The 18,740-nt window shown below is 45.9% G+C and overlaps 1 protein-coding gene across 1 annotated transcript in view; it reads right to left on the bottom strand.

Moving 5' to 3' along the window:
* cacna1g (calcium channel, voltage-dependent, T type, alpha 1G subunit) overlaps window positions 1-18,740 on the bottom strand; it is a 382,705-nt gene that overhangs the window by 267,250 nt on the left and 96,715 nt on the right. Inside the window, exon 3 of the mRNA XM_083787505.1 lies at window positions 5,579-5,691. Within this exon, the coding sequence (XP_083643631.1) occupies window positions 5,579-5,691 (113 nt within the window). The remainder of the gene's footprint in view (window positions 1-5,578; window positions 5,692-18,740) is intronic.

The following is an 18,740-nucleotide window of genomic DNA, read 5'->3' as shown; positions in this document are numbered from 1 at the left end:
ATATTTACAAACAGATTCCAACGCCACAGCAACAAAACAAAAAAAAAGTCTCACTTTGAATTGTGGGCTGTGATTGGTCACCCACAACTCTGGGGTGAGCGAAATGTAATTCAAACTGAGCAGTGCCAGGCCAATCTTTTTTTTTTCCTGTGTGGCAGATTTGTGTGGTTTCCAGGCCCATGCACTTCACCCGATTTATTGACAGAAAGTCGCTCATAAACATGACAGTGTGGAATTCTGTCTTTACAGAGATAACCTACGCTCACCCGTAGGTGTAATATGGCGAGCTTATCGTTGTTTTGAGGGATTAGATTGGACTTTATTGTCTGACACAGTGTCAGTGTTGTCAATGGAAGGTCAGGACAGCCTCTCTATCTGTGTTGCTTTGTGGCTGTTCTTTCAAAGAAGAGATAAACGCACGACCTCCGTGTCCTGACGCTGAGCCAAACTGTGAGAACAGAATGATGAAAACCTAAGCGGAGGCTCACAGCTCACTTTTGGGTGCACCGAAAAAACCTACCCTTATGAAAGTATATATGAAAGTATGACATTACTTGAAAAAGGCTGCTTGCTTGTCGCAAATAACCAAGAAAAAAAAAGAAAAAGACCAAGAAAAAAGCATATGTTGAGGAGAAAAGTGAGGGCAGAATCGAAGACGCCAAAAGAGATTGGCCGGAATGATGACATTTGTGATGATTTGATTGTCTGAGCACAGAATGTGATGTACTGTATATGATGATGATGAATGATGATAAGAGCGCCCCTCACTTCACACAGGTGTGATTTTTCTGCACTCAGTGTCAATTGTCGAATGTAATCCTGGGCGCTATACACTTCCTCTGCCAACCTTGGGGAGAGCAACGGACTGACCTCATGCTTCCTTCTATGCACGAGGAGTCCAAGCCGCTTCTTTTCACCTGACAAGGGGGGAGTTTCTCCCGGTTGGACGTAGCGAGTGGAAGGAACACGGTATTCCAACCGGTTCCTTTCCCTTCCACGCAGTGTTGTTTTTGGCAGCAAATTTCTATTTTAGTTTAGTCATAGTCTTTGGACTGAAACTTCATTTAGTTTTAGTCACATTTTAGTCACCTGGAATGTCTTAGTGTTAGTCTAGTTTTAGTCGATTAAATGTCATAAGATTTTAGTCGACTAAATCTACAGTTGATTTAGTCGACTAAAATGTATTTTGGCAGGACTTGATGCCATCGTAATGAGTGTTTTTACACTTGCTGAAAATAGCCGATCTACAAGCTCACAACGCGTCGTTGTGAGCTTGTAGATCAGCTATTTTCAGCATGCAACCAAGTGTAAAATGACTTATACTGGATCTCTTGTCCACTAGTCCCTTCCTAACATTTTAGTCTAGTTTTTATTTGTCGACGAAATTGTCAGTATATTTAGTCTTAGTTTTAGTCATCGTAGCTTTATTTCGTTTCCATTTGTTTTTGGTCAGTGAAAATAGGTAGTCAACGAACATTTTTCGTCTTAGTTTTAGTCGACGAAAACAACACTGCTTCCACGGGGAGAACATGGAAACTCCACACAGAAAGGCCCTTTCGCCAACCCCGCCTCAGGTATGGGCACTGATGGCGCGGAGGAGAGAACACACCCCCAGGGCCCACAGCGTCCACAGCGGGAATGGAACCCAGGACCTTCTAGCTGTGAGGCGACTGTGCCACCGTGCCCCCCTACCTGTGGGGTCTTAGAGAAGACCTACTGTACGTCAGTCCCTGTATAGCCTGAAAGAGACCTATATGCTTTTCTGTGGGTACATCTACCGGCCTCCTATTGGTTCACCACTTGAAGGAAGAGAACTCTCTCAATGACCCCTATAGGTATAGATCATATAGAGTCCATAGACCCCTATAGGTATAGATCATATAGAGTCCATAGACCCCTATAGGTATAGATCATATAGAGTCCATAGACCCCTATAGGTATAGATCATATAGAGTCCATAGACCCCTATAGGTATAGATCATATAGAGTCCATAGACCCCTATAGGTATAGATCATATAGAGTCCATAGACCCCTATAGGTATAGATCATATAGAGTCCATAGACCCCTATAGGTATAGATCATATAGAGTCCATAGACCCCTATAGGTATAGATCATATAGAGTCCTCTCAATGACCCCTATAGGTATAGATCATATAGAGTCCATAGACCCCTATAGGTATAGATCATATAGAGTCCATAGACCCCTATAGGTATAGATCATATAGAGTCCATAGACCCCTATAGGTATAGATCATATAGAGTCCATAGACCCCTATAGGTATAGATCATATAGAGTCCATAGACCCCTATAGGTATAGATCATATAGAGTCCATAGACCCCTATAGGTATAGATCATATAGAGTCCATAGACCCCTATAGGTATAGATCATATAGAGTCCATAGACCCCTATAGGTATAGATCATATAGAGTCCATAGACCCCTATAGGTATAGATCATATAGAGTCCATAAAAATCCTTTTCGCCTTTTCATTCCGGCTCTATGCCCCCTTTTCATTCATTGTTCGTGACACCTCTCTCTCTCTCTCTCTCTCTCTCTCTCTCTCTCTCTCCTACTTTGCTTGATGAAAAGAGGATCCATTTGTTCTCCGTGGCATTTAACTTAACTGATCAAAGTATTATACATCATGCAACGTGTGCCAATTTGAGCATATGCAGTGATTGTGTGTGTGTGTGTGTGTGTGTGTGTGTGTGTGTGTGTGTGTGTGTGTGTGTGTGTGTGTGTGTGTGTGTGTGTGTGTGTGTGTGTGTGTGTGTGTGTGTGTGTGTGTGTGTGCGCGCGCGCGCGCGAGCGAGCGAGCGAGAGAGAGAGAGAGAGAGAGAGAGAGATAGATTAGACACAGCTGCAGGGGATGAGGAGCCTAATCAAGACAGAGAAAGGGTACTCCCAGACAGCCGCTTCACAAAGATGCCAGATCTTGGTAACCAATTGGACCCTTATGCAGATCTTTAACTCTTCAGAGCATAAATCGAAGCGTACAATGAAATCTCCACAATTAGAGAATGTAGAAGAATCGTTATTTTTTTGATCGACGACTGTTATCTCTCGTAATGGTACCAACATCAATACAGCCATGGAATTGTGGACAAAATCGTTTTGGGGTTTGCAAGGCAAAATCTCATCACATGTGGCCAGATTTGACTGAGAGCCTGCCATCGCGTAAATTCCAGCTTTTCACTTTTTTTTCTTTTTCAAAATGAGTTAATAGCACAGGCAGACTCTTCACATACTAGAGCATGTCTGAGATAAGTGTCAGAGCTGAAATTGACATAATAATAATGAAATAAATGCTTAAACATGTAGCTAGGTGTAATGTTAGAGACCGCAGAAGTGAACCTTTCAAGCCTGTTTTCTCAACTCGCTGTTTTCTGAAAGACATTACTCTATAAGCCATATATCCAAAACTGGTGGGTCAAACTGAACAACCAACGTCAATTTGAAGCTATGATTTGCTGCTTTCATATGATATGAAAAAAACTAAAATTCAAAGAAAATCCAATGAGCAGTCCCTCAGTCAAAGTTGGTCACAAATGATGGCCTGTGGCTCAAATGCTGAATGAATAATGGGTGTTGGTTGACATCAGAGCATGTGAGTGGAGCGGAGCGGCCGATAATTCCGCTCTTCGCTCTCGACGGCTTTCTTTACGCTCGCTCCGCGCTCACGTTCATCTTCCCCCACGCCGCTCCCCGCTCGCTCAGCGCTCACCTTCATTTACGCATCGAGCGCTCCCCGCTCCGGGCTCGCTTCGAGGCTCCACTCAGATGCCCGCTCCGCTCAGCAGAAAGAAATGACGGGGGGAAAAATAAAATGCTGTTTTCCTGAAATTCTTTTTTGGAGCATGATGTAAATTAGCTTGATTTCGTTATTTAAAATATCATAGAATAATTAAAACAGACCCAGTTCAAATGTATCAACCGAAGTATGGCATTTGTTTTAATGTACCACTGTGAGCACCATGCCGCAAGTTTGTAGGCTACCCATCGTCATGTGTCCAAATCCAAAAGAACAGATATGTAAACTGTCGACACGCAATGTCTGTCTATTCTCATGGACAGTCCGTGAAGCAGATTACGGGTATGGGCTTGAGAGCAGGCTCGGCGCCAGGATGAAAGACTGAGGGGGCAATTGAGATTTTGAGGGGCACAAAAGGCAAAGAGGTTGATTTAAGGGCGCAAATATCCCCTTTGCCCCCCCGTGGTGCCGGGCCTGTTTGAGAGGCAATGATTGATGTAAACTGCTAGCCAAGTTTGCACAGCGCGGTGCCGTGTGCACTGAGCGGCTCGGAGCGGAGGACAGTTCTCGCTCCGGAAGTCAATCTGACCCATTTAAAAACCCGCTCCGCGCTCACGTCAAAATCCCCTCGCTCCGCTCCTCGCTCACTCCGCGCTCCGCTCCGCTCCTCGCTCACTCCGCGCTCCGCTCCGCTCACCGCTCACTCCGCGCTCCGCTCCGCTCACCGCTCACTCCGCGCTCCGCTCCGCTCACCGCTCACTCCGCGCTCCGCTCCGCTCACCGCTCACTCCGCGCTCCGCTCCGCTCACCGCTCACTCCGCGCTCCGCTCCGCTCACCGCTCACTCCGCGCTCCGCTCCGCTCACCGCTCACTCCGCGCTCCGCTCCGCTCACCGCTCCGCTCACCGCTCACTCCGCGCTCCGCTCCGCTCACTCCGCGCTCCGCTCACTCCGCGCTCCGCTCACTCCGCGCTCCGCTCACTCCGCGCTCCGCTCACTCCGCGCTCCGCTCACTCCGCGCTCCGCTCACTCCGCGCTCCGCTCACTCCGCGCTCCGCTCACTCCGCGCTCCGCTCACTCCGCGCTCCGCTCACATGCTCTGGTTGACATGAAAAGGGTTGAAAACCCACTGCTGTAGGCTATAAAGGGTTGAAAACCCACTGCTGTAGGCTATAAAGGGTTGAAAACACACTGCTGTAGGCTATAAAGGGTTGAAAAACCCACTGCTATAGGCTATAAAGGGTTGAAAACACACTGCTGTAGACTATAAAGGTTTGAAAACACACTGCTGTAGGCTATAAAGGGTTGAAAACACACTGCTGTAGGCTATAAGGGGTTGAAAACACACTGCTGTAGACTATAAAGGGTTGAAAACACACTGCTATAGGCTATAAAGGATTGAAAACACACTGCTGTAGACTATAAAGGGTTGAAAACACACTGCTGTAGACTATACATGGTTGAAAAACCCACTGCTGTAGGCTATAAAGGATTGAAAACACACTGCTGTAGGCCATAAAGGGTTGAAAACACACTGCTGTAGGCTATAAAGGGTTGAAAACACACTGCTGTAGGCTATAAAGGATTGAAAACACACTGATGTAGGCTAAAAAGGGTTGAAACCCCACTGCTGTAGGCTATAAAGGGTTGAAACCCCACTGCTGTAGGCTATAAGGGGTTGAAACCACACTGCTGTAAGCTATAAAGGGTTGAAACCCCACTGCTGTAGGCTATAAAGGGTTGAAACCCCACTGCTGTAGGCTATAAGGGGTTGAAACCCCACTGCTGTAGGCTATAAATAAAGGAGGGTGTTTTACTGTACCTGTAGTATCTTGCAGCGGTCGGAGTCACAGAGGATGTCCTCGCAGGGCTGGAACATGCCCAGGGTCACGCAGTTCAGCAGGATCACCAGCATGGAGGCCCGCTCGAACCATGTGCAGCGTCACGGTTAAGGAAGCATCAGGACACATCATGGCATACAGTATATATACAGTAACATTACACACAATAAACACGTATACACGACAGAGAACGCAGTTAGTGACACACAGTGAGTGAGTGAGTGAGTAGCCTCTGTTTATTTCCAGGGAGAAATAAAAAGTCTGGGGCAGAGTCCACTTCAATTCGGCATACAGTATAGCGCAAACGTCGCTCACTCTCTGCTGATTTCTGATCGTCTGCACCTTTGTTAAATTGACACACACACACACACACACACACACACACACTCCTCTCTCTCTGTCGCTCTAATGAATTAGTCTCATGTCCAGCAGCTGCGCCTAGTTTCCCCCGGCGGATATCCTGCCTATGCCATGAAAAGCAGCAGTCTAGTGAGTTGGAACAGTGCATGGTACAGTGCGTGTGTGCGTGAGTGTGAAGGATATTGCAGTAATAGTAAAAAAGGTTTATTAATAACAACATCCTCTGGTAAGCCCTATATTACCCAATTAAAATGGTCTGAACGCACCTGAAGTGCGGTGTGAAGGTCCGACATCTTCACCAACACAAAACAATCTAGTCCATAGAGCGCTCCTCTCTGGCACTGGGGGGAGGAGGTGCCTACACTGAACCTGTTCTGATAGCAATTAGAAGATGTTTACATGCTCGCTAATTACCATGATTACTGGAAGTAATCAGCTTATTGGCAGTAATTCAATTGAAGCATTTGCATACATTAGTGCGATAAAACCATTGAAACCTGGAAAGCAATCATTTGTTAATTTTGATAAAAAATAATAAAATAAATTACACTTTCAAAAATGGCAGATGAACAAGCTCGGAGCGATCGTATAGCAAGGGGGTAGATCTGCTATTTTATTTTCTATCGTGAACATTTCTGACAAATCACGTTTTTTCAAGTCAAACATTTGCAACTCAGTTCTTTGCGTCTGGGGGTCCTTAATTGGAACAAAGATGGGGGTCTGCGGCCCAATACATATCATTGTGGGGATCCTTGACGCGAAAAAGTGATATGGAAACTGTTGGGATTCAGAAGACACTTGTAGAATGGGCCTCAGGGCTTAGACATGATGGGCTAAGACTATAACCCTCCCGTCTGGTGAACTTTGAACTTTATTGAGAGGATGGCCCCTTGTGATGCAGCAATTATTTTTAGAGGAGGTCCTATACATATACATCTACAACATTACAGCAGCGCAAGTACACACAGTACTAAAGACACATAGGTACAACATAACATATACAGTAGGTACAAATACACAGGATACAGGTACAGTTAGCTTGCTCCCCTTCTCGTCTAAAGGGACCCCAGCAAACGATACTTTATTTTCCCATGACCACCGTTCTCCTGTAAAGACCACCTTAGTCAGCTAAAATCTGATGCTATACTTTGTCGACGGAAACTAGACTAAACACTAAAACCTTTCAGATGACTAAAATATGACCAAAAAACGAAATGAAAATAAATGGTAAATGGCGCATTTATATAGTGCCTTTATCCAAGGCGCTTTACATAGACTGTGCATTACATTCACCCATTCACACACACACACACACACACATTCACACACCAATGGCGGCGAAAACCATGCAAGGCACCAACCTGCACATCGGGAGCAATTAGGGGTTCAGTGTCTTTGCTCAAGGACACTTCGACACTAGCTCTGGGGGAGCCCGGGTTAGAACTGGCAACCTTGCGGTTACCACCCACTTCCAGCTACTCTACCCCCTGAGCCACTAAAGACCATAACTAAACTAAAAATCATCCGGCAGAGAAAGGGAAAGGGAAGTGATAGAGAGAGAGCAGACACTGCATGAAAAGAGGGATTAACGGGCAATTATGGTCACGTTTAGCGGGCATATACAGTAATATACAGTAATATATGGGGGTGATGGACACATTTCGGGAGTTTACCGGAGTTTGTTGGTCAATTTATCGGGTGTTTCCTGGAGTATACTCGACCGTAATTCCATGCTTTTTTGCACAGTGAGAGCAGAGGAGCGACTGACTGAGTAACGGCATGAGAGAGTGTCTGTCCTATTAGTTAGTGCATGTGCAGACAGCTTGATGCATTGCACACACATTGTATCGACCACAGAGTCAAAGGAGAGGGCCCGTGGAATGTGGCTAGGCTAAACGCCAAACCCAGTCTATGTGACGACAATCGATGATGAGCTTAAACAGTTCATCTATGAAACCAGAATACCCACTTCAACACACGCACACGCACACGCACACACACACACACACACAGACACAGACACAGACACACACACACACACACACACACACACAGACACACACACAGACACAGACACAGACACAGACACAGACACAGACACAGACACAGACACACACACACACACACACACATACACATACACATACACATACACAGACACACACACAGCGTACCCAGTCCACCGCAGTCAGCAGCGTTGTTTGTCATCCGACTGCACAGAGTGTGTGTTTGTGATAACCGCGTTAAAAAAGGGGTGGGGGGGGTCATGTTTTTCATGCGTGTTTGGTTGTTTGTTTGTTTGTTTGCGTGTAAATGAATCATCATCATTACATCACTCGGGGACCAAAAGGAAAATGGCCCAGCTAGGCCCAGACAACAAGTTAACGACCCGCCCTCCGTCTATTATATTAGCCTCGCCACTCACTCGTTCATCACTCCTGACGACCCACAATGCAGCTGGAGAGCAGCCGTCGCGACCTCCACAGTACAGTGGTGGAAAAAAGTTGTTGAAAATACTCAAGTAAAGTACAAATACCTCAAAGCACAGTACTTGTAAGTAAATGTACTTACTGTAGTTACTTTCCACCACACACGCACACACACACACACACACACACACACACACACACACACACACACACACACACACACACACACACACACACACACACACACACACACACACACACACACACACACACACACACACACACACACACACACACACACTTCCTCCAGTGGCGGACGAATAACTCACATCTATTGACCATGTTATGCAGACGGCGTCCATCTTGCCGTCGAGGTGCTAACACGGTGCCACTTCCCCTTGGCTTCCCCTTGGCTTCCCCTTGGCAGCCCATTCATCCAAGCTGAAAAGTCCCGTCTGATTGAATTAAACAACGTCAAACTCGCCAACACTATGCGGCTGAACGGAAAGCTTCAATTATCCCTCTTTCAATCTGTAAAGTTTTTGTTTCATTATACAAATCTCCCGTAGAGCCATGTTATGATGAACTATACTGAAATGTATTTTCTGTAGTGTCAGAGTTTGGAAGCGCTCGTTTATCAGTAAAGCAACCTCCTGCTGCCTCCGGCGTTATGTGCAAATTTGAAGCAGGTGGTACGCATGGGCCGTTGAGTGATATTCAATGAGCGCTTCCAAACTCCAACACTCCAATCACACCCGTGTGAACTCTCTCTCTCTCTCTCTCTCTCTCTCTGTAATTAGCAGGCAACAGTGCAACACTATCTCTCTCTCTGTTTCTGGCACAACAGCACCACTTTTGCCCCTACTGGTACTCTAAACATAGTCACATCTGACCTGTCTGAACTGAGTGGTGCTGTGTGTGCTCTGTCAGCTGTTGGTACCCCCAAACAGACAGTCAGACAGACATAAGCTAAATTCCAATACCCAAAATCTCGGACACTCGCTCACTCCCACTCGCTCACTCGGGGTCATTCCAGCGTGACCCGGAAATGGTTAACGTTCCGATTGTTAAAGCGCTCCATCGAGGAGGAGAGGAGAGTCGAGTGGAGGAGCCGAGTGAGCTCTCCGAGACCGCATAGAGCGAGTGTACATCAGGTGCAGGCTCGGTGGGGTATTTTGTCTCCTCGCAGCGGATTTCCGCATGACGTGTACATGTTTTTTTTCCTTCTCCAGTGACATAAGTCCGCCTCCTCCACATGTGGCACAGAAAACACTGATGAAACCCGATACAGTGCACCCCCCCCCCCCCCCCCCCCATCCACTAGCTGCCGGCCGGCTGACTGGCTGAAGTCGCCGACCCAACGGCCAACACACACTTGCACGCACTGTTCAACTGTTTGTTGAAGAGACACATTTTCGCTGAATGAATAGAGCTTCAGAATGATAAAGTAGCCTATCTAGCCTACTTATGTGAAAGTGAAAGGACCACAACAAGCCACTGGCTTTATTGCGTTGTGTGATATAAGCATAATAAAAGTAGGATATATAAATTAGGCCGGCTATATTGTGCGCACCTCAAAAGCTATAGTTAATTTATCTCTGTGCATGCCTGAATGCACAGACTGCAATGCATGACGGTGACAAAAATGAAAAATGTATTTATTTATATGTGGACTGAACTGAATATGTAAGTCAGAGAGACTATACCTAATTCCTGTTATAGTGTCCGTTATTTGCAAAGACCGCGGAGGAGGACTGACTGTCGGAGGAGAGGGGGGGGGGGGGGGGGTGATTTATACGTGTGCCATCCTGGCGCTTATTCACTATTTCAGGAATAAATAGCCTTGCCTTGCACATGTGTTACCAATACATACACATTGGCCTCGGACCCTCGGTTACATGTACAAAATTATGAATTGTCTATTCTGCACTGTACGGCTCTGTTCGGACTTCGGAGTTCCAGTGATCCAGCTGTGTGACACCACTTTTGCTTTGGCAACGTATGTTTTCCCATGCCAATAAAACCCTTTGAATTGAATTGAATTGATACACGTCATTAGTGATCGCGGATTGTGCCGTCGCTTTGAAATGACAGCGTAGTACATTCCGATTCCAGAGGAAAATTCGACCACCACTCTGTCCTCGCATAGAATCCTCTCCTCCTCCTCTCCTCCTCGCTGGGGGCGGAGCCGAGGAGCGAGTGGAGGACGCGAGGAGAGTGAGCGAGTGTGAAAGTTGCGGTATTGGAATTTAGCTATAGGGACACACATTGCCGTGCACAGTGTGAAGCTCAACAGCGCCACGTTTCCACCTGTTGGTACCGTAAACTGACAGACATAGGGACACACATTGCTGTTCATTGGAGTGGCAGCATCACTCGAAAACATTAGCTCATAACAGTAGCTCATAACATGTCTACAGTGGCTTTTTGAGTGGTGCAACCACTCCTATTGACAGCTATGTGTGTGGCTGTGTCCCTGGGTCTGTCCCTGTGTCCCTGGCTGTCCGAGCACCAAAATAGCGTTATAGTGCTTGTTCACCACCAAGTGTCACTGTTGCACATCCTGACACACAGACACAGACACATACAGGCCATGGAGGAGGGCTAGTACAGTACAGTACAGTACAGTACAGTACAGTACAGTACAGTACAGTACAGTACAGTACAGTACAGTACAGTACAGTACAGTACAGTACAGTACAGTACAGTACAGTACAGTACAGTACAGTACAGTACAGTACAGCACCACTCACTTCAGACGGGTCTGATTTTATGAAACAAACACTTTGCAGATAGAAAGAGGATAATTCAAGCTTTTCGTACAGCTGCAATGTTGATGAGTTTGACGTTGTTTAATACAATCAGTCAATGGGAAGTTGCACCTTGTGGATGCGGTCTGCATACTATGGTCAAAAGGCCTGCTATAGTGCAATCTATACTCTGTTACAAGTACGTTTTACTCAAGAATTCACCTGAGTGTCAAAATGTACCTCTCAAGTACCAAAAGTATCAAGTACTCATAGAATGATCCCGTTTCACACGCAAAAATCGATCTACAGTTGTGAGCGCATTGTGAGCTCGTAAATGTTGTCAAAGTTTGTAAAAGCTGGGCCGTGGCTCAGCGGTCCAGGCACCTTGGCTGGTAATCCAGTCTGGCAGTGTGCCGCGGGTTCGACTCCCGATCCCGACGGCCTTTACTGCATGTCACCCATCCCCCCCGCCCCCATCTCTCTCCCCATTTCCTGTCAGCCTACTGTCTGTCCCTCCATAAAAAATATAAAATAAAGGCGAAAGCCACAAAAACAACAAAAGCTTGTAAAAGTATAATATCTGACTCTGAGATGTAGTGGAGTAGAAGTAAAAGTACTGAAAATTGGAAATGCAAAAAAACCCTCAATATTATACTTAAGTACAGTACTTGAGTGAATGTACTTACGTTACTTTCCACCATGCACTGAGTGCCTCGGCTGACAAAAACAGCCGTGGAAAAGGGTAGTGGCCAATCAATGTGAAGAATCTGCGTAAGCCATGGTGTTATTCCTTGCGACAGCACGGTCAATATATGTGTGAACATGAACAGGCCAATGGGCCGAGTGCTCCAAGCCGTAGAGAAACAACAAGGCTTTTTTAATCTGTAGCGTGCACTCGAGCTTCTTCAACCGGAACCGCTCCCTCCGCCGCCAGCGATCAATGGGAGACGACCGCACGTGGTTTTGAGATTGAATTGAAGATCCGACGGCAGTTTGAACCAGGCAGAAAGCACACCGATATCCTCTTTAAATCGACCTCGTTGCTCTCATTGTGTAACCTCTACCGCACGTGGTCCAACAGAAGTAAGTAAAGTAAGAAGTATAAGCAAAGGGGCTTTCACTGAAAACGCTGTATCACAAAGAACGGAGAATGACAAGACTGCTGACCGCGCAACAACAACAAAAAAGAATCGACGTGCCGTTACGCATCGAGTGGTGAGTGTGTGTTATTCGACGTCGAATAACAGGACATAACAGGACGAAAACAGGGTTTTTTTGCACCTCGACGCTTTCGGGGAGAATCAACGGCATAGGCCGCGAGAAGGCAGATCTAGTACGGTGGGTTCTCCAACCTTTTAACCCATTCTGACCTGAGATCAGATTCTAAAAATGTCTTCTACAGTTTTCAGAATAGCAGACCTACAAGCCCGTAGCGCGCCACTCTGTGGTGCGCTATGAGCTTGTAGATCTGCTATTTTTCAATAGCTAAAGCATAACATAGTGCTAACACCAAAAGGGGTTCCCGCCCAAAATGGATTTTAAAACTCTGTGCTCTGACTATAGGGCGGGAGCCTGGGAGATACAGGTCATTGCTCTGAGTCGAATGATCATTATCAATATTTTTTAAAGAAAAGGGGGGAGATAAAAAAAGTCATATTGTTGGACAATCAAAATGTCATGTTGGAAAGGTTGATGTGGTGTCGTTAAACACCACCATTGAACATGTGCACAGTTGACTATCAAGAAAATAAAACATGGCACTTCATTTAAAAAAAGGTTGCAGACGCCTGGCTTAGGCCCACCGGCGGCCATAACTCTTACGGGGGTGTGCTACACTGGGGACGTATAGCTTACGCACAACCTGCCAGTGGCAGCGTATACCGTCCGTTTTTGGCAGCAAATTTCTATTTTAGTTTTAGCCATAGTCTCTTGAATAGTTTTCACTTAGTTTTGGTCACATTTTAGTCACCTGGAATGTATTATAGCATTAGTCTAGTTTTAGTCGACTAAATGTCATGCAATTTTAGTCGACTAAATCTACGGGTGATTTAGTCGACTAAAATGTGTTTTGGCGGGCCTTGATGCCATCTTAATGGCAGGTTTTATACTTGCTGAAAATAGCCGATCTACAAGCTCACAACGCGTCGCAGCACGACACGTTGTGAGCCAATTCCGTCAATTCCGCCAATTCCGTCCCCACTAGCCCGGCCCTTAGACCTCAGAACTCGTAAGAACTCTGAGAGTGGAACCAAATGGAACGGTTCCTCCACTTGCACACGCATGGTGTGGGTCCACCGGAGCCCACCACCACAACGGTCGGTCGGACGTTAGGATGACAACACGACATGCAACAGAAGAAGTCACACCATTATAAAAATACCAGCACAGTCAGTATCGGAGGGGTTGGGTGTGTGTGTGTGTGTGTGTGTGTGTGGGGGGGGGGGGGGGGGGGGGGGGGGACGACTTCCTGTGGGACCCAGCCAGCCCTATAGTTACCGGCAGAGACACGCGGAGCAGAAGAGAGCAAACATGAGCGTCGTCTGGGATGCTTGGATGCAGTATTCCATTTTTGTTTAATAAGGAGATTATGTAACGTGCACATTGGCTGTACACGCTTGGAACGACTCACACACACACATGTGCGTGCATGGCGCACGAACGCACGCACGCAGGAGACAAAGTATACTGTACTTACGCATATGGTAATCTACAGCATACAAAGCAAAGCAAAGCATTTACGGTATATTGACCACATCTTCGCTCCGTTGAACCAATGACATTTGCACTGCCTCCTCCGCGGTTTCTGACCTACAACTACACAGGCTCAGTCACGACAACGCACCGCGACACCTTGTGGTCTTGTAGATCGGCTATTTTCTGGCACAGGACACGGCAGTGCAATGAAGTATACAGTATAATGTATTTTGTAATGTCAACGGTGAAGGTTATACGTGCAACTAAACTGTCTGTGAAATAAAGGCTGGCCTCATGGCACTCCTGTTGATACCGCGTGTCTCCGTTCATAGGGATGGTTATCCCTATATAGCAGATCTACAAGCTCATCAGAGCTTGTAGGTCTGCTATTTTATTTTAAATCGAAGAACGACTGACATAGAAACATAGCTTTTTCAGAAAACTGTCAGGATGTAGAAGACACTTTTAGAATCTGATCTCAGGTCAGAATGGGTTATTATTATGAGCTGAGATATCATACAAAGCCTGTTGGCAATGCAGAGTGATTCACTGACTGAGTGAATGACTGGCACTCACTCACTCACTCACTCACTCACTCGCAGTCTTTTTCACTGTCTGTCTGTCTGTCTGTCTGTCTGTCGGACTGACTGACTAATGAATCCATAACAAGATAACAGAATGACAAACCAATAATGAAGGCGTATATGAGACATTTCTAACAATCATGCAATGATTAATAATTAATGCAATGTGTTTTGTGTAAACACAGAAAAAGAGACACAGTTGACTTCAACAGACAACGGCAGACTTTGTATCTCTGTCCGCCGTGAGATCTGCGGTTGATTTTGGCGGACTAAAACTATACGTCGTCGAATAAATCACACCTGTGTGAACTGAGTGGTGCAACTCCCCTCTCCCCCCCCCCTCTCCTCTCTCTCTCTCTCATTAGCAGGCAACAGTGCAGCACTAATACTATCTCTCTCTCTCTCTCTCTGGCACAACAGCGCCCCTACTGGTACCCTATAGTCATATACTGGTGCTCATGGCCACATATAGGCGCATACATAGGCGGACACGGCACATTGCTGTTCCTTGCAGTGGTTGCACCACTGAACAAAACTAAGCTATGATGACTAAAATATATTGACATGTTCGTCAACAAATAAAAACTATAGGCTAAAATGTCAGCGAGGGGGCTATAGTGGAGAAGAGATACAGTAGCCTATATAGAACTAAGAGACGCTCCGAAAACAGCAGTTTTCTACAATCTCACAACGCGTCGCGGTGACTAAAACTAAAATGTGACTAAATGTATTAATCGCGACTCTGATGAAGACGTGCTGTTCCAGTGTCCTCTCCTCCTTCTGCATTTGGGGCGGGAACCCCTTTTGGTGTTATAGCATTATGTCACGCTTTAGCCATTGAAAAATAGCAGATCTACAAGCTCATAGCGCGCCACCGAGTGGCGCGCTATGAGCTTGTAGGTCTGCTATCTTTTTGAAAAATCGAAGAACCACTGACATAGAAACGTAGCTTTTTCAGAAAACTGTCAGGATGTAGAAGTTTTTTTTTTAGAATCTGATCTCAGTTCAGAATGGGGGGTTAAGTGTCCTTGTTCCTGTGACGCCCCGGACCAGCCGTTCCAGACCTTGAGGCTGCGTCGGTAATAGACTCTCCCTTTGTGACTCAATGCATGTGAGCGCGCTGTGAGCACCGCAGACCCCTCACTGTGTCCTTGGAGCGCACATGCAGAGATTCTTTACTTACTTATACGACCGATGACACGTTCTTTTGGTTTATTGGCCCCCGGCCGGAGCGCCACACACAGTGAAGAGACTTCACCAGAACAAGTCGTCTGCCAAAGAGCGGATAATAATAATGCTGCGTGGAATGGAGCACGGACCGAATTAAAGCATCGATTATGTATAACGTGACTATTATGCAATTAATAAAAACGCTACTCCTCTCTCTGACAATAGACATGAACGTGCTCGCGCGCACGCACGAGCTGGCTGGCCTGGGAAGTTCCCCATTTTACCCCTGCTCTGTAAAGTGTTGGGACAAAACTATAGCATATCTATTGTCTCCGAGATACTTCTGATAGCAAATGTTTCTTTTCATCCATACAGTATGTAAAATCACTAAGTCTGAAGAATATATATATATATATAGGCGCATAGGCGCACGGATACGGACATTGCTGTTCCTTGGAGTGGTTGCACCACTCAAAAACTATAGGGCAAAAGGGCAGGTGCTCTATAGCACCACCTATAGTCTCTATCTGTGCACGTCCCTGCGCTGTACACTCCCGCTGTCAACCCGGGGAGAGCAACGGACTGACCTCATACATGCTTCCTTCAACAACGCATGAGGCTCTTTTCAACTGACAGGGGGGGGGGGGGGGGTTTCCCCGGTTGGACGTATCCATACTCATGGAAGGAACACGTTTATTCCAACCACTTCCTTTCCCCATCCCGTCAGGCACCCTTTCAGACTGGTCAGGGGGGGGGGGGGGGGGGGGGGGGGGGGGGGGGGCAGTATGTAAGAGACCATGGATTACTGCATGTTTTTGTCAGGGTACACCTACCCTGGTAATTGTTAATTAAAACACGCTACGGGGAGAAGAGCCACTTTCAACTTAAGACGTGTTCAATCACGGGGAGGATACACGCAGTGAAATTGTCGGTCTTCATTTAACCAACGTGGGTTTAAAGAAATGGACCCGCGTGGACTGTCAGAGTTGAATTAGCACTGACGTTTTACAGTGCACACACACACACACACACACACACACACACACACACACAAACACACACAAACAGATGCGAGCGCACACACACACACACACACACCTACGTGGTGTCAGCGAATAAACAAACGGCAAAGCCCCCCGAGGGAGGGATTAAATTAGAGCCAAGACACACACAGGGATATGCTTTGTCAAAACCCTGACGGAAAGCGCACACGCACACACACACGCACACACACGCACACACAAATCGTGCAGTCATCAAAGGCAACTGGATAAAATGTGCAGTCTCTTCAACACCTCCAGAATCAAAAAGTATTCTGCATTCTCTCTCTCTCTCTCTCTCTCTCTCTCTCTCTCACACTAAGCCTGCCTTCCACTCCTCATTGTCTCCCGTGTCTCCAAATCCCCTTACGCCTTGGGTTCACAGTGCCATTGTGTGTGTGTATGCGAGTGTGCGCGATCGACGACCGCGGTCCAGTGGAGTAGAGAAAGTTGAGATTGTGTTTTACTTCCCCTCATCAAATCCAACCCAACGCTTCATTCTTCAGGAGGAGAGCACGGAGACAACGAGATAGACACACACTCGCAGAGCGATCGATATAGCAGAGCCACGGCTCCCAAAGAGAGCTCTCTGTCTTTCGCTTTGTTTACTCTAAAAGCCCAAAGTGACACGGGTTGGCGCATCCATACTCTGCCTGCTCTGAATATATATATATATATATATATATATCTCCGCACAGATATCTCCAGAGATATCAGGCCCCGCGCCATCTACGCAGTGGTGAAAACTAATCTACGTAAGTACTGTACTTAAGTGCAGTTTTGATGCACTTGCACTTTCCAATATCCAATACTTTTACTTCTACTCCACTACATCTCAGGTCCGAATGTTACGCCTTTGACAACGTTAGTTATACTATAGTTACTTTGTAGATTTGGATTATCATTACAAAACATACATTACGCGCACTTCAGCCCTATATAGACATTTTGGCCATTTGGAAATAGCTGATCTACAAGCTCGTCTTGGAAAAGCATTCCAGCGTGAGCCAGCTCGTATATCGCATGGCTCGTTAGTCAACAGACCTTCGATCCATACCTCCTGGGTTTGAATCCTGCTTACGCCGCTATTTTCTGTGCCAATTTTGTGCCAATATTTTTGTGAGACGAGAATAGGCTTGGAACAACGGCTCTTCTCCATCCATGTCTCCGATAGAGACAGTGCATATGATTTGTTATTATTAACCAATTAGACCCAGGCCGGGGTCTGTACTTGGTATTATTTTTGCCCCTCAACACATGCAAAATCCCTTCTCCTAGAATCTCCTAATCACCAACCTTATTTTCCACATAATGTTCGCGATATTATATACGTCCAGAATAGGAGGGACTCGAGGTTAAGGAAAACACTTGCCACGTACGCCGAACGCAGTGCATTCTGTCCAAAATAAACAAGGTTCTGTGTAGTTGACGCAACCTGCTGAAATTCTGGATTCGCAATTCCGCGTCACATGCATGAAAGGTGCACGGATCAAAGCGGTCATTGATAAACATGCTATATGCTCCCGTGGAAAAAAACTATTAGAATTAAAAAGATAGATGTTTACGAGGGATCAGCTCACATCTTATTATAGCCTCAAACAAAGAGCCAAATATAGATCATCTAAAGATTGAGAAACCATATTATGGATACTCCACGCATTGATGTAACACCAAAACAGGGAATTGCAAGATCCACCCGTTACAAATATAGCTATTCTTCAGGATTTCCAAAGCCCTAGACCAGTGATTTTCAACCTTTTTTCATATAAAGGCCTGTTATATATTCAGCATTTGAGCCACGGACCACCATTTGATGAGATTTTGCCTCGCGGACCCAAAACTAAAGATTATTTTGTTGTCGTGTATATATTTATTTGGTCCACAATTCTGTGCTGTATTGATGTGGTAGAGATAAGGCAAACGTTACTTTTACATGTTAGTTTATTTACATGCTCTAATTGTGTAGAGTTCTTGTAAATTAAGTAACCTAATGCAGGTATTTAACAATAATTTTACTCTTAAGATGCATAAGATGAAACCAAATGGACGCGTGAAAGTCCAATTTGGGGACGTACATTTAACTATTGTTTATTTGGCTGTCATCTTCAAATGTGTT

This window comes from Protomyctophum parallelum (genome assembly GCF_964188405.1).
Source record: "Protomyctophum parallelum genome assembly, chromosome: 17".
NCBI classification, from domain to species: domain Eukaryota; kingdom Metazoa; phylum Chordata; class Actinopteri; order Myctophiformes; family Myctophidae; genus Protomyctophum; species Protomyctophum parallelum.
Note: the sequence above shows the minus strand (reverse complement) of the source record. Positions and strands in the feature narration are given on the sequence as shown.